General features: G+C 37.0%; 1 protein-coding gene across 1 annotated transcript in view; it reads right to left on the minus strand.

The window, feature by feature from the left end:
• LOC140160069 (LON peptidase N-terminal domain and RING finger protein 3-like) overlaps nucleotides 1-13,917 on the minus strand; it is a 28,034-nt gene extending 14,117 nt beyond the window's left edge. Inside the window, exons 1-6 of the mRNA XM_072183339.1 lie at nucleotides 12,873-13,917; nucleotides 7,430-7,548; nucleotides 6,641-6,763; nucleotides 5,387-5,527; nucleotides 3,700-3,841; nucleotides 3,025-3,144 (exon numbers count right to left, since the gene is read on the minus strand). Of these exons, the coding sequence (XP_072039440.1) occupies nucleotides 3,025-3,144; nucleotides 3,700-3,841; nucleotides 5,387-5,527; nucleotides 6,641-6,763; nucleotides 7,430-7,548; nucleotides 12,873-13,524 (1,297 nt within the window). The 5' untranslated portion in view covers nucleotides 13,525-13,917. The remainder of the gene's footprint in view (nucleotides 1-3,024; nucleotides 3,145-3,699; nucleotides 3,842-5,386; nucleotides 5,528-6,640; nucleotides 6,764-7,429; nucleotides 7,549-12,872) is intronic.
• Nucleotides 13,918-17,447: the final 3,530 nt, after the last annotated feature.

The following is a 17,447-nucleotide window of genomic DNA, read 5'->3' on the forward strand; positions in this document are numbered from 1 at the left end:
TACCCATGGCTATCATTTTTGTGAGCACCTTTAATATTTTGAAAATCCAGAAAATCAATGAAAGACAAGTTGATAAATAACCCAGTTTTAAATTAATATATTTATATACCTTGTGAACAAACAAGAAAATTATGTCTAGTGTTGTAAACCAGTCATATTTGTTTAAAAGCAAGATGTACATGTCATTATGGGTTGTAGAAATACAAGAGGGCCAATATTGATATGTCAAAGCAGATTTCCAAGTAACGCTAGAAAGGGGTGTTATGAAAACACTTTCTTCTTCACTATTATAAGATAATAAATGATAAAGGGAAACTTTTCCTTGAAATCAATGTAGGTCAAATTTCTAAGAAAACAAGATCTTTGATCTCACTCTGTTCAGTTTTATTCCCTAAGGCTGTGATCACATAGAAGTATACGGTATACGCTATTCGCTATAACAATTTCAGCCTGATCGAATGAGCGTATTTCATATAGCGAATAGTGAACACCGTATACCGTATACTTCTATGTGATCGCAGCCTAAGTGCCATGACCTAAACTGTATACAAGGATTGGCAATTAGTTATAATCCCTTGGAATTTTATTTATTTTTTCTTATGTAAATGCCAATTTAGGTACCTTTGATGGGCACACCAAGTATTTGTTAGTGTTTTCTTGCAGTTTGCTTCTTTCTTTCTTATTTGAAAGACATACATAGATTACATGCTCTCTTACATCTCTTCATCAAATTTGCATTCTGATATCACTTGTTTACATATAACTTCTAAGAAACAACCTAATCAGCATTAATCATACAGGCTGATTAATCGGAACTCGCACATGAATGGAACTATTAATGCCATTATGGTTTTCTACTTTCTTGATGTTTTTTCTAACATTTGAGTCACTTTGTTTGTTTCTTTGTTTTTGAAGGGCACAATACATAAAATAAGACTTACTGATTACACACTTTCCTATAAGTGATGTATAGAGCTCTATATTCTACTCATTACGTGTTTTCTTTTCTCATAGGAATGACTTTTTGTTTGTCTGTCTAGGTGCATAAAAAGTTTTTCTACTCAGCATACTTTTCTTTTAGGAAAAGGATTTATACAGGCCAGGGGGACCCTTCAATACACCTGAAGTCCTGAGTTGTCACAACTTTCCCCAAAATGTTTGGTGAATTTCTAAACAAGGCGGTTCTCGAACCACGAGTCTCGCCTGCTTTCGCAACCGCTTGCTTTTGCAATTACTTTTGGTAGAGGTAAATGAATTTGGCGGTTATCAGCTAGGTACAATTATCTGGCTGATGGTGACTGTACCCACCAAGTTTCATGCCCATGCAACAGTTTATACTAATTTGACCCCTGGTGGCCCTGAAATGACCTTCCAAAACTTTGGCTCTAAATGTTGACTGTACCCACTGAGTTTCATGCCCATACAACAGATTTTACTCATTTGACCTCAGATGACCCATGATGGCCTCGAAATGACCTTCCAAAAAATTGGCTTTAAATGTTGCCTGTACCCACCAAGTTTCATGCCCATACAACAGTTGTTACTAATTAGACCTCAGATGACCCCTGGTGACCTTGAAATGACCTTCCGAAAATTTGGCTTTAAATGTTGACTGTACCCACCAAGTTTCATGCCCATCTGACAGTTTTTACTAATTTGACCTGAGATGACCCCTGGTGACCTCAAAATGACCTTCCAAAAATTTGGCTTTAAATGTTGACTGTACCCACCAAGTTTCATGCTCATCCGACAGTTTTTACTAAGTTGACCACAGATGACCCCTGGTGACCTCGAAATGACCTTCCAAAATTTGGCTTGAAATGTTGACTGTACTCACCAAGTTTCATGCACATACGATAGTTTTTACTAATTTGACCTCAGATGACCCCTGGTGACCCCGAAATGACCTTCCAACAATTTAGCTTTTAATGTTGACTGTACCCACCAACTTTCATGCCCATCGGACAGTTTTTACTAATTTGACCTCAGATGACCCCTGGTGACCTTGAAATGACCTTCCAAACATTGGGCTTGAAATGTTGACTGTACCCACCAACTTTCATGCCCATACGATACTTTTACTAATTTGACCTCAAATGACCCCTGGTGACCCGAAATGACCTTCCAACAATTTAGCTTTTAATGTTGACTGTACCCACCAACTTTCATGCCCATCGGACAGTTTTTACTAATTTGACCTCAGATGACCCCTGGTGACCTTGAAATGACCTTCCAAAAATTTGGCTTGAAATGTTGACTGTACCCACCAACTTTCATGCCCATACGATACTTTTTACTAATTTGACCTCAAATGACCCCTGGTGACCCCGAAATGACCTTCCAACAATGTATCTTTTAATGTTGACTGTACCCACCAACTTTCATGGCCATCGGACAGTTTTTACTAATTTGACCTCAAATGACCCCTGGTGACCTTGAAATGACCTTCCAAAAATTGGGCTTGAAATGTTGACTGTACCCACCAACTTTCATGCCCATCAGACAGTTTTTACTAATGTGACCTCAGATGACCCCTGGTGACCTTGAAATGACCTTCCAAAAATTTTGACTGTACCTACCAAGTTTCATGCCCATATGGCAGTTTTTACTAATTTGACCTCAGATGACCCCTAGAGGACCTCAGTGACCTTGACCCACTAACCAATACAAACCGGTTTTGTCTCGGGTCAAGATACACCCACCCACCAAGTTTGAGAAACGTGCGACTCCTAGTCTCCGAGAAAAACCAAAACTTTAATCAAATTTGTCACACACACACACACGCACGCACACACATACATACGGAAAAGTGATTATATAGTCTCCTGCCTTATCAGGCGAGACAAAAATTGGGAACAGTGAGGCAAATGAGACATTTTCCAGAAAAATTTAGAAAAAATGACCCATCCATATCAAGTATGACCTAGAAAAAGGGGTAATTGACCAAAAAACTTAACATGCATTATGATACCTGTATGGTCATTACTGCTGAGTACCCCTCCCCGGAGATAGAGGACAACTTACAGAAAACTTTGAAGTCACTCTCCCGTGTTGGACTCAGCGGACCTCTCTGTGACCGTCTTCTTTTCCTTTCTTCAAGTCGACTGGATAGTCTTTTGGATTTAGAACATCTCGGTTTAGCATCTGATTAATAACAAACAAATAACAGGTATCTTTAATAGGATATACACCATTTGAACTTGAGTGCCAAAAAAGCATTCAGTGCTACAAGTACTTAAACTTTGTAACAGTTAAGCTTAATTAGATCATTATTCATTATTATTGATTGATCTTTAGCTTTTGACAATAAATGCGGGAGGTAGGCCGCCACAGACTCCTAGTATTCGACATAGAATATTTGATGTAACATATCTACGTTATTTTATCTATTCCCATTCTATTTCCAGTAATGTTAAAAGTTCTAACAAATGCTTGATGACATTGTCTTTAATATATTATCGATTTTACATCATCAAACATTCCCTAGTACTTATTCTACATCCACTAAGAACTCTGTAGGGTCCTTTAGTCTATTTGGGTTGAATTTCAAGGATATTTATTTGCTTTTTTCACATCCTCTACATCAATATTTCCTTTCTTACTGTAATATCGTTGCGCCCATGCCTAAATGAAATACCGCACAACACTTCTATCAATGGCCGCTGCCATGAACAGCCAGCAATACTATTTTACACTTACCTGGAGCGCTTAGTCGACATGTACAGCCCTGTTTCCTGTCAGATGATACATCCCGTTTTGATTTATTGCAATTGTTTCGTCGCGACATATAGCACCATAATCCCCCTCCTGAACAGTCTGAGTCAGCACCACTGTCTCCACTCTGTAAGGAAGCATCCATCACATATTAGTTAAAAGCAAAATCTTGATAGGAACCTCACCTAAATGAGCGCCTGAATTTACCTTGTTTAGGCAAGTCTGGAAATTTTTCCAGTTTTAACCATTGAACTAAAAAACTGCAGTGCACTTCTTTTCACTCGCACTTTTAAGACAAGTATCTTTGAAAAGACAAAGAGTGGTACTTGTATTCAATCTATGATTGCAGACATACACAGGTGATGAGCGCAACCTGCTTGTAGTGCAAGGCGATATATTCAAAAATTGTTTTCATCTATTCCTATGGTAGTTAATCTGATTATTACAATGTATGTCACTACGATGGCGAATAGAACCTGTGCCATCCTTCTTGTGTCTTTGTCTCAATATTTAAGTGCAAACACCACTAGTTCATGCTCCCCTCTGACCTGCCTTAATTCAGACAGTGAGTTTAATGCCATATGTTCTGCTAGTACTGAGAAACGACGTCCTTGCACTTGTTTGAGCAATGGGTCATATTCACATTTGAAATCTTTATTCAAGCCGTTCAATAATTCATGCATTGTGCATCTAAAGCCAATCACTTCAGATGGCATATTTTACCACAATATTTGTTATGATGCTGAGTTCATATTCAATTTAATGCAAAGTATGGTAGAAGTGCAAGGTTTGAAAGGGTTATCTTCATCTATAGAAGTTGATTAGGGAATTAAACAACACACAAATATGAATTTTTCCATTTATAACAAAATCATTTTAACAAAATTTCACAAAAATAGCAAAAAATTCTGATAGCGAATATAACCACTTATTACCGTACTTGATGACCTTCACTTCATTATCAGGTTGTTGATGGCATTGAACTTCTCCTAGCAAAATGGTCATTATTTTACATTTGCAGAATGAACTTTCAGGGAATATGATGAAGGAAAAGGAAACAGACTAACTAAGGCTTATGAAAAATTGAAAGCATGTCCATGGGTTTACTCTGTTAGCCCAAACACCAAAAAATCTTTGGAAAGAAAACCACTGCGCATGCATGTATCCATCCCACATGTTGCCATGACGCAATCACCTGAAGTCATATACATGTATGGGGAATCGCTGGCTGGACCAGTGAAACCCCTGCAGCGACCAGTCAGTGATCTTTTGCTTGGCACACGAGGGGTCCTAGATTCAATTCCTGGGGATACCAAGTGACTTCTCTGTTCATCATCTATCCTTTTTTGTTTTTTCTTTTCCTTCCGATAGCAAAACACTATGGTTCATGTTAGGGTTTTATGTTCATGTTAGACTACATGAGTAGAAAACTTGGAATTGACCAAATTTCAAACTTGTAAGCAAACTTGATTCAGCCTGAAAAAACTTAAAAAGCAATCATAAACAAAACAGTTGTATAATCTACCAGTATTTGATATACTTGATAAAATTACCTCGTAGCTTTCTTCTTGTGGTGTCTGAAACAAATCCTCTTCAGAAGTGTGTCCTGTCTCAGTTTCTTGTTCTTCAACTTCAGATTGAAAGCTTTGGGTTAAGCCAAGACTAGTCAGGTCAAAGGACGGAACATCTCCACTACCTCTGGGACAGTCATTACTGCTGGGAGTGCTTGCATACCGATGGGTTTTACATCACTTGCTATGTTGCCGAATTGGACTGCTGAGGCTTGAACAGGTGCGAGGAGAGTTCGTAGTACCTGTAGCCAGTGAAAAGTAAACACTTAAACCCATGGTAAACAATTTCAATCAAATTTGAATTTTGCTATTCTTACTATGAAGGAATATTACATTCTAAGTAACAACTGTCAGGAAGATTTTCTGGTCATTTAAAGCTGAGATAATGAGATGAAATGAAAGATCTCTCTTACTACATGTATCTGGGCGGTTATTAATTCAAAATTGCTGTTATCTGACAAGTACAATGAATTTGGTTGTTTCCAATTAGGTGTAAGTTAGGTCATGTGTAAACAATATGCCAAAAAATCAGGTTTGAAAAATTTTAACCAAATTTAGCTCAATTACAAAGTGTCACGAGAATTGTATGTAGAAACCAGAAACCACCATTCACCCCTTGACTACAAAAAATAATGTTTGGGGAAAAATTAAGTGAATCTTCAAAAATTACTTAACTATGAAATAGCCCTTGATGTCAGGTATTTATGATTTTATCTATTTTTTTGATGCCCAGGGGGGCCACTTGTATTTCAAGTTGTATATCACTCCATCCCCTCTTCAAAAAGTACACAAAGCAAGTATTTTGCATTTGTGTAAAATGGTCCCTAAGTAAGTATCTCTAGAGTATGCAGTTTTCATCCAAGTATTTTACTATTATGATTCACGATGAACACATATTTTGAGTTAAAGAGTTTTAGAGTTAAACTTCCACCAGAATTCTACCTTCACTTCAACTGATTTTGGTCAGCATCTTGGTACCAAGGAATAGCTAACCTTTTCGAGTAACATCTGTGGCATTAAGCAGTTTTTGGTACCCCAAATGAGATTTTGGTATATCATGCATGGCTGTGGAAAAAGACCCTTTTTAACTGTTTTTTTTTGTTCATTTGTGATATACACCTTGAAATACACATGCTCCCCTTCCGCACCCCGGGTTTTGATGTAATAGTCCTATGTGGATTGTGGCTATATTTGTGCAATGATCCACGACAAACGAAGTTAGCTACAACATTAATTTCCATGAAGGCAATTTTCAGATATTTGGCAAGAGAGTACAATTGAAAAATGTTCTTTCATTTGCATGCATATTAGTGAGTGCTGAAATGCTGACAAGACAAGAAACATTAACTGGTTACCTTAGCGAGGGAATTGCGTGCAGCGGTAAGGGTATTGTCAAGCATCAAACAGTGCAGGTAAGCTTTGAGGGCCTCCTCCAATCTGCCTAGGCTTTCAAGAGCTGTTCCTTTCCTATAATAACCCTGCAAATGAATACATGTCCAGAAAAAAAGTTTAAATTTTTGTCATATGGTGCATATTTATTCCTTTCTTTGAAACACATTTCAGTTGGGGAAGCTGAAGCACATGAAATGAATGATGAATGATGAATATAGTATGCATGCTTTTCAAGAATGTAAAAAAGTTGTGTGTAATTTACATGTACATGTATGTACCTACTTCTACAAGATATGATCAGTAAACAGTATTCTGTAAACCAACTCAATGTATCAGCTAGCCATACATGTAGTAGGCTTCACAACATTAAAAATCTCAAGTTAAGATATGAAGAGCTACATGTACTAAAGAACCACAGAGTAACTGAACCAAGTACTAGCCTCGTTTTGTCCATTTATAAGTGCATTTTTACTGATTTCAAATACAGTGAATGAAAATGTATATTTCTGCTCCTTTTTAGTTGAGCACTTTATCTGCAGTGATGGGGTTTCATCTAAGTTTACTCTTGTTGCAAATCTGAAATTGTAAATTTTTTTCACAAATGTGGAACTGGTCATCAGTCCAATTCAACTCTGCATGATAAACTGGGTTATGAGTGGGTAAAATTTTAGCCTAAATTGTGTATGCTCAGTCTGCATGCAAACTTTGAATGAAAGACATATATTTTATGATGTACATTGTATGTAACTTACCTTAGGCCAATCTGGTCTTAGGTGACAAACATGTTCAGCATCTTTAAGTGCTTCATGGTACCTTTCTAGGGATATATTAACATGTGATAAGTTGCTAGCCACCAGTGGGTTGAATGGATCTGTAATAAACAATATGTACATATTATTATAATATGTAGTAATCAAGTGGGTACCATCGGGGTGGGGGGGGGCACTCAAATGAAGAGATTCTTTGTAGCCTTTATTGTAAGTTTACATGAATAAGATAAGAATAAGAAACACTCATACACTGGTAGGGCAAGGACTGATGTCCTTGACAACTGGACTGTTACGTAACTTAGACTGAGCACAAGTCTCTGGAGCAATTAGCAGCTGCACAACCACTCACAAAATTTGGGGGAAAATAGAAGCCCTAGCCTTTATGAAAAGTTAAGCGCATAATTTTTTTCAGAAAGGAAATGATGCAAGGAATCACACTAGGACAGCAGATATTTTAAGAAATTAGCAGTTTTGAGGAAATCCCCAAATTTGAATTTTATTTTATTTTATTTTTTTTTCCATTTTTCTTTCAACCACCAGAACTTGGCAATTTCCAACTTGATGATAACTGCATATCTGTCTAGATTTTTATTGTTTGATAAACCCATATTTAAAAATCAAAGAAAACATTGTAAAATTCAAGAAATCCATTTCTAGTTATGTGTCATTGGAACATAAATATGCAGTTAAATATGGATTTGGAGGGCAAGATTTTATGGTGCAAAATCAAATTTGGTGCTTTTCTCCAAAACTGCTTTTATTTCAGAAATCTGCTGTACTAGAGTGATTCCTTTCTGAAAATGTACATATTTAATGATCAATTTCTCAATTGATAAATATAATTTAATTTAAAAACAAAGTTCCATGTGACAAACAAATAATTCCTAATTTTTTCTTCATTGTTTCATTAATTATCTTATTTATCATCAGTTTAAAAATATGGGTGTCCTCCACAGCGCTTTATTGTGTTCTCCATTTACCAAGTTTCGATATGATGGATATTAGTATTTAGTATTTCTATTCTATAATTTTCAAAAAAGTGAATAGATCTATATTTTAAAGCAATTTTAGGAATAATTCTTAAATCTGTAATTATCAAACCAGAAAAACAAAATAATAGTGTTGAAAACCAGCAAAATATTGATTACTGTGTGCACATTGTTCGTCTTTGTACATGTGTTTTGTCACAAGTCTACCTCACACATGCGTGTATAGTATACGTGACTCATACACTGGTAGGGCAAGGATGATGTCCTTGACAACTGGACTGTTTCATAACTTAGACTGAGCACAAGTCTCTGGTACAATGAACAGCTCTTGATCAGCTCGTACAATCGGCGGGCCTTATAACATCGCGGATCAATATATTTTGAGAATTGTCTTGTGAAGTCTTGCCAGAAGAATCACAAATTCAAGTCCTATCCTTTGTCTACATTCTTTTATACACAAAATTATACAAAAAAAATCAGGTTTTTCACGCTATAGGGGCAAAAAAGGTATTAGTTTGGGGAAGAAAGTCCACCTTTCAAAAAAACTTCCCCCACACCTCTTGAAAAAAGTTGACTTTTTCAAAATCAGCACCCCGAAAGAAATCCTGCGTACCTGGGCGTAAGTTTTTTAAGCTTTTTAAAAGCTTTAAGCAAAAATTTAAAATGTGTTTTATTTCAAAAATTAATTTTCTGACTTAGTGCTCATTACTTTTATGTTAGTTAGAACGAGTCACAAATATCAATGTTTCCAGTGTTTATTTCAATGTCAATGGTCAATTTGTTTGAACATTGCAACTTTGCCACATTTAAACTACCATAACCACTCGGGTATAAGCCCACCCCCCTAGATGGCAGATTTCACTTCAAAAATGGGGGTGGGCTTATAACCGGGGAAGGGTAAGTGCTTGAATTTAAAAATTAAAACAATCATCCCCCATTTGTATGCAATGTACCAGTAATTTCTATCATCTATGTCAATTTCTTAAAATTATAAGTGTGGAATGTTAATTATCAACTGATATTTTTTTATGTTTGTTCTTAAATATGAGAGCAAAGCATTGATTAGATTTAAGAACTTGGCCAAAATTTAGGGAGTGTTCGTAAATTCTTTGGTGGGGGGGGCTGGAATTTTTTTTTTTCATGTTGAAATTTTTTTTAACCCCCCTCTTCGTAAACCCAAAACTTTCTTGACCCCCCCCCTCTTCATGGACCTAAAACTTTTTTGACCCCCCTCATATTAGGTTCAAAACTATTTTGACTCCCCCTCATTTTAATGTAGCCTACCATTCTACATCAAAGGACAGAGGGAACATACTAATGATACTAAAATTTGTATTGATGTGCAATGAAATTGTATGTCCGTGTCATTGATATAAAATATGTGAAATTGTGGAATTGTTTTATCATTTTGTAAAGTAGCTCATATAAAGTATGTTTTATGCAACCCAGTATTAAAAACCCATCCATTTATGATTGGAATCAGTGGCGATGGAAGCATTGAAATTTAGGGGGTCAGGGGACGAGTATATTTTGTTCTGGTTTTACTGGAACTTGGGGGGGGGGGCAAAATAAAATTTCGGGGTTGACAAAAAATTGCAGTTGCTACATACCGGTCGGTTTTGTTTTTTGGAGAGACTCTATTTGAGTATTTCATGTATTTGAGCTTCCAAAAAAGGTGTTATTGGGATTCTGTGTGCGCGTAGCGTGGAAAAGTTTTGTATTTTACACTATTTTCGCCCATGATGGGGATGAAAATGCCTTTATTGTGACAATGTGCGCACACAGCGCGCAAACGTATTGTATTTTACACTATTTTGGCCCATGATCGGGGTGAATTTGGGTGAAAAAGGGGCTCCTTGCCCCTTTTCTTTTCCTTTGCCCTCCAGATTTTATCTCTCATTTTTGTCAGGGGAACTTTTCCTTTCATCTTTGTCATGGGGGCACTTTCCCCCTGTCCCCTGGCTATACGCTACTGGTGTGTTTTGCTATTTGATGGGCTAGTTCGTGTGATCGCGAAGTGCAAATTTTTTTACCCTATTTGGGTCCAAAACACGATGCTTTTCGATGTGCTCAAAAAGTTGAATAGGGCAATTATTGAGTTTTTTTCTCCTACTAGGATTTTTAGGGGGATGTCCCCCGTGCAAAAATTAGAGGGTGGAAACGTGTACCCTCCCCCCCCCCCCAGTTTTCCAAGCTTAGATAGAGTTTGGCAAGTCTGAGTTGCACAAATGCAGTATAAATAGTAGGCCTATGTCTGCAATAGCGCTAGATTGAAAAACTGGGGGTCTGCAGGGACCCCTTAACTTACAGAAAATTTAAAAACAGGGGGTCTGAAGTCCATTTTGGTGGGTCCGGGACCCCAAAAAGCAACCTAGTGCTACCCCTGCACCAAAACCTGATGTGAGGACATGTGAGGATTGATAAGGTTGTGTGAAGAATCTTGTTAGCTCTCTCATGGTCAATTTGATACCAAATTTGCTACAAAATACTCTAAATTGACAAACTGTGTTTCTACTGGGGAACGGTTGGCAGGTAATGCGGTTTAGTTCTGAGTGTTACCGGTTAATGTGCTCTGTGGAAACAGATCAGTTCAGAGTGATGTGGTGTGGACACCCGGCATTCCAATATCTGTGGTGCAGACTTTCTTTGTGTGAGTAGTTTATGATCCATTGATCCCCCACCCCAAAGAAAAAAAAAACATTTTTTTTAATCAAACTGATTCAAATAATATAGGTAAATTAACTAATAATAATGCTTTTTTGATACCTTGCCTGTCCATTGTCCAAATTCACAATAATGCTAACATCTATACAGCTAATTTGTGTAATTTTTTTTTTTTTTAAACAGGCTGCGAGTGGCATGATTGAGCCGGCAACTTGTGAAACCGCCCGGCTGTATGGCATTTTCCATATACTCGGTTAGTTTTGTGGGGTTCATTATCGAACCCCAACGGTTTTAGCTTGTATTTATATTATTTATTATTAAAACAACATACATGTACATGTAGGCCTATTTGGTTGTGATATTTCAAGCGTTTTAAAATTTCAAAATAATCCCATGTATTCAATTACACGGTTGACGATGGAAATTTACTGAAGTTAGAGAATGCACAGCGCATACCACCTGAAAAAAACCTGTACTTCAGCCTGGTTAATCACCTACATTGTACGTATGTATCTTTTCAAAGAATTTTGCCTTGATATCAGTGCCACAAAGTGTTTCAAGTATGTTTTATGTCCACCAACCCTCTAATTAGGTATCGTTAATTATCCAAATAGCAGTAACTTATAATGAAGTTGGCTGATGTTTGAAACGTTGGTGTTCTAGATTCAGAAATTAAGGGAAAGCACATTACAATTTTACATAAAGACCTTGAAATTGGATTCATTGAAACACGATCTGGTCCATGGGGGCCAAAGGCGGCAAATTTGAAACTGAGATAACTTAAAAAAACCAATAAAATACATAAAGAAAATAGACATCAAAAAACTTCATAATTTAAGAATCATGCTACACCTTTTGTTTTCAGTAAAATGATAGCCTATTGTAAATGTGTAAATATGTAATGTACCGTAATAATTATAGTAACTCAATTTTCAAAAATGCCGGCCTCCTTTAGCCCCCATGGATCAAATTGTGTCACATTTAGAAGATGGCAGACGCTATAGCTTGCATTTCACATTTATGTAAAATTCACCCAGGTTTTTAATCACTCATCCAGGCTCGATCTACATGTTATGTAGGAGGATTAATTTATCATAAAATTTAAGAAAAATTAGAGTGATACCCGTGCTTTCCACCCGATCCCTCTTGTCTGCTAAAAGATTGTGCCCCTGAGCCAGTGTTCTATTGAACTTGCCTATTTGGGCTAATAACCATGCTATCTAGGCCAGACAATGCTAGAGGAACCAAACAAGGATATTTTTAGCCTTCTTTAAAGACCCATTCAGTGATCTCAACAGTGTTTAATTTAAGTTGTTTAGAAATTGCTTAAAAGTGAAGGATAGGTCATTCAAATTGCCATTCTAAATGGTATTTTTGAAATGAAATATATACTAATGGCAAAACACCTAGAAAACATTGGTATTGCGTATTGAAGAGGTTGAAGCCCCTTTCAAATATGCTTTTGTTAACTAATTTACTGTCACTGTCAGTGGTTATATAAATTAATACAGATTCATGTACGGCATGGCCCGGCAATTCCTTATTTTTGTCTTATGCAGCTTTCGGCAGCAATCTGAATTCTGATGTTTTTTACGATCGTCCGGATGAGAAAATCACTTAATGTTCCTTTAAATAAAACTATTATTATGCACGTAGGCCAAATGATATTTCAGTGACACAGTTGACTCATTTCACACAACAACATGCATGCATGGTTATATATCATGTTACTTCCCCATGACCCAATTGCATTTAAAGCTTGACATACTTACCTAAATGTTTAGCCTGAGTATATTTAGTTAGCGCTTCTCTATATTGGCCTGCCTTAAACTGTCTATTTCCTTCTTTCCGTAATTCATTAGCTTGCACTTCTTTTGGAAAATACTGTTTTAACACAGAACATAATAAAACATCACATCTTATACCAGATGTTGGTCCTGTCATTGAGTGTTTTGTCTTGCATATTGGACACACACGCAAGACTTGGGCAGGTATACACGGCTTACAAAACGTATGACCACACGAAATAGTAGCGGGCTCTTGTAACAGTGAGTTGCATACTGAACATGTAAACATATCAAAAGGTTTAGTTTGTTCATGATTTGAAGACTGTTGGACGGTGGTTTGCTCTTTCTTAGATGTAGTCTCAATTAAAGAAAATACCAAATGTTGCAGTTGTTCTTCTTTCACTTCTCCAAGACGAAAAGCATGAGCATAAACGCTGAAAGCATCGTTGATTCTTCCCGACCTTGCAAGGGCATCGGCTTTCCCCAGCAGCCAGTCCGTTTTTGGCCCATGTTCCGACAGTAACTCGTTGAAGCATTCCACTGCAACTTCGTAGTTCTGAGTCCGGAAAGCTTCCTGGGCGATCCTATCTACCTCCAGCGTCATCTTGCCAAACACTAAACTGAGTAGTCCACACATCTGAATTCGGTTTTCTTAAGATTCTTTCATTTTGTAAGTTACACCTATGTAACCGAGAAAAATATGTCTTTATTATGACATGTGTACTGCACTGTATGGCATTCCCATGAGTTGAGTAGGATGGTTACACAATCGTGCCATCGAGCGCTTGTGTAACGTCAGGATTCCTTGTTATGTACCAGTGCAATAGTCTCATCACCAGAAGCCACCGATGTAAACATTGGATTTATTCGCGTTAGCGTTTGCAGTTGGTGAATGGCTATGAGCTTGATTATACAAACCATGTGTACGATTCAGTAGGGCAGTAAACAGCCACTTTGGGTTAGTTGTGCATTTTATGCTAAAGTCTGAAAAATCAGCAGTTCATGCTAAAATTCTGAAAAATCTGCATGTTTCATAGTTACATGTAGTAGTTATAACACACCAGAGTCAAGTTAAGTTAAAAGGGCATTTCGTGATCCGCAGCATCATCCTACTTAGTATCTTCTTTGAAATTAAGGGCGGGAGAAGGGGGTCCCCAAATTTACAAAAATTGTGACCCCCTTTTTTATATAGCAACAACATTTTATGACCCCCACCATTATACACCTTACCCCCTAAACAGGCTACAATTATATTGAAATCAGTCTTTTTGAATGAAATAAACACACTATCTGTGGTCATTTTGTGAGCTTCCTACATATTTTGGTCATCAAAAAGTTGACCCCTAAAAACCAAAAAAATCCAATCGAAGAAAAAAAAATAGCCCCAATGTTTTAGTACAAAAAAATTCTGGCAGAATTATTTGTTAGCAAAAGTGTGGCCAGCTCAAACAAAACCCAGAACAAGTCACCATGGTTATAGGTCTTTAAGGGGCTGTGCAATAATTATGAGCCCCTCGAGTAAAATTTCCAAATGGCTCGCCAAAAATCGCTTGCCCCCCCTTGCGCATGCCAAATTTTTGGGATCCCAATTTACAAACCTTAATGGTGGATATACCTGTTGCGAGCGCAACGAGCAGGAAAATTGGCATATTTAAGAGTTTCCGTACTGTTTTCCTAAGCCTTTTTAGAGCGTTTGATTTAAAAGGCACCCCATGAATGTGTGCCAAAATCGCTTGTCCCCCCCCTCTCGGCTTGCCAAAAATTTCTTGCCCCCCATTTTACTCTCCCCAGGGCTCATAACGACCCCACGTCATCATGAGTGTTGATAACGCGTAACACGCTCATAGAGGTGCGCGTATGTATCGGAATACTCGCACGCGCTAGCAGTATGCGCAACAAAAGATGAGAAGTTGTAAACAAGTTTCGTTCATTTTAGTAAAAGGGGAGTTTTTATGACGGTAACTTAATTTTTGCTTTAAAAAATAGTTTACAGTTATTAAAATAATATTTAACTGACTAAGAATGAGAATAAACGATAGGAATTTTTATTTTTATTTTATCGTAGTGGATGCCGGCTGCGCACTACTCAAAATATTGGACCTGCCTCTCGTCTATCACACGGTAGAGGATAGTCAAAATAAAAATTCCTATCGTTTATTCTCTAATTACTTGCCCCTTTTTAACTTGCCACCCCCCCATAATTTTACCTACTCCTTAGATCTTATTTATTGCACAGCCCCTTACACTTAACTTATATTCATTTATGATTAGCGTTGTTAGCCGGCCCAGTAGTTACTGTTTAAGGAACTTGGGATTTACTGTGTTGATCAAGGGGATGGTATCCGAATATAGCATTTATGTGGGATAACCTCTACCAGGTGTTTACACAGCAGCAAACAGATGCAGAAATGGATAAATACGTGGTGAAGTGATTTGATTGCAGCCAGGGCTTGGTTCCTGGATAGGCCCATGATTCTTTGAAGCAAAATGTGACACAATCTGGTCCATGGAGGCTGGCCACAGGAGACATTTTTGAAAATTAAGTCCCTATAATTATGAACATTAAGCTATCATATTGAAAACACCAACAGTCTAGCATATTTGTGACGTGTCATGTCAAAAGGAGACACTTTTGGGCAGGATCGTAAATGGAGAAATAGCCAAAAATCTGCCCGGGGTGATTTTTTTCACAATTTGGGTTTTTTGCAAATTTGTGATGTTATTAATGTCAAAAATATTGGCCAATAGTTTCAGACCGGAATATAACTGGCATCTTGTATTTGAGACATTTTTCAAGGTAATTCCTACTCTCAACATTGTCAATATTAAATATTTTTAAAGGCCGATATCTCCAATTTTATATCACCATAACTTACGAACTCAATATCTTCGCTTAGGAATGTCCGATTTCATTGGGGAAAACAGCGTTATGGAGCAAAATATATCTATATTTAAGATATGTAAAAACCTCAAAATTGATAACATGCCCAAAAGTGTCTCCTTTTGACATGACGTCACATTTGGTTCTAAAGTTTTGTGATGTGTAATTTCATATATATTTTATGGTTCTTTGCCTTTATCTCAATTTCAAATTGCTTCCATGGATCAGATTGCATCACAAACTGACTACTCAGTGCCAGATGTGGGTAAGTGCATAGCTGCCCTGTGAACATTTGGCCATTTATACACAATATATTGTACTCATCAACACATGGCAGCTACACATTCAATATTGACAGAACAAAACCACAATAAATACAATAAAACAATATGAACTTTATTTTCACATAAATATAAAATTCTATTAATATGGCAATTGGCAAAACAGAACAAAAATATGTCTCAAAGTTCCTACATTCCTCTGTATAATCCTCGATCCCCAATTATTTTCCACTGAAGTTTCAATTTCAAGAAAGACTGCTTTTCTCCACTCATAATCTCAGAACTTGTTCAAGAAAGACTTCTTTTTCCTCAACAAAATGTCATACATCTATGTAGAAAACTTGAGTCTTCCAGGCCAACACCGCACCTTGATATGTTCAAGCCTTAATGTACGATCTTATAATATGAAATTGGATAATTTTTGTTAAACCTGATTTTTTTGCATATTTGTAATGTATACACATGTCCCAACTTGCACCTAAATGGAATCAGCCCTTTTTTTTTAATTTCCTTTTTTTTTTTATTTTCTCCTTTTTTTTTTGATTTCCCTTTTTTTTTTTAATTTCCCTTTTTTTTAATTTCCCCTTTTTTTTAATTTCCCTTTTTTTTAATTTCCTTTTTTCAATTTTTTTTTTTAATTTCCCTTTTTTTTATTTCCCTTTTTTCTTTAATTTCCCCTTTTTTAATTTCTCTTTTTTTTTTTTATTTCCCTTTTTTTTTTTTTATTCCCCTTTTATTTTCTCACAAAGCAGAATCTTGGCCGAGGCACATACTCAGTACTCAGTGGTTGTCCAAGAATTTGCTCGCTTCCCGCTGCGTATGCTGGTCTTTACGCATTGTAGTCTTTTACGTGTGACAGACCATGGATATAGTATATGGAGAGACCCACTGTGTAGATGTCAGTGGTCAGACCATGTGTGTGTATCCACTGATATAGCCTGTGCCGCGATGCCGGAGACCGTGTGCTAGGGCCGTAGACTTATTTCAAGTCACGGGAAAACCGTAAGAATACTAGTACATAAATCGCAGTGGTTATCCCGGCCTGTGAGGGGGGGGGGGTGTAATTTCCCCAAGGCGTGCCAAAAAAATTGCTTGCTTCCCTTCTCGGTCTGCCAAAAAAAATCTTCGCCTCCCCCCTCCTTTGCACATGTCAAATGTTTTAAAATTGCCATTAAAATTGCCATGTAAAGGGACGGCATATTCGTACTATTTAATAGAGCTATTTTATGACTATTAATTAGGCCTATGTGACTATTTTTGCATTTTTCTCACAAACTAATAACACACTGGTAAGGAACTGCATTGGCTTCCTGTGTTCCAATGAATTGTTGTTTAACTTATGTTGATTGTATATAAATGTAATAATGATAGGCCTATTGCTCCGTCATATTTATCTGA

Source organism: Amphiura filiformis, chromosome 9, assembly GCF_039555335.1.
Source record: "Amphiura filiformis chromosome 9, Afil_fr2py, whole genome shotgun sequence".
Taxonomy (NCBI): Eukaryota; Metazoa; Echinodermata; class Ophiuroidea; order Amphilepidida; family Amphiuridae; genus Amphiura; species Amphiura filiformis.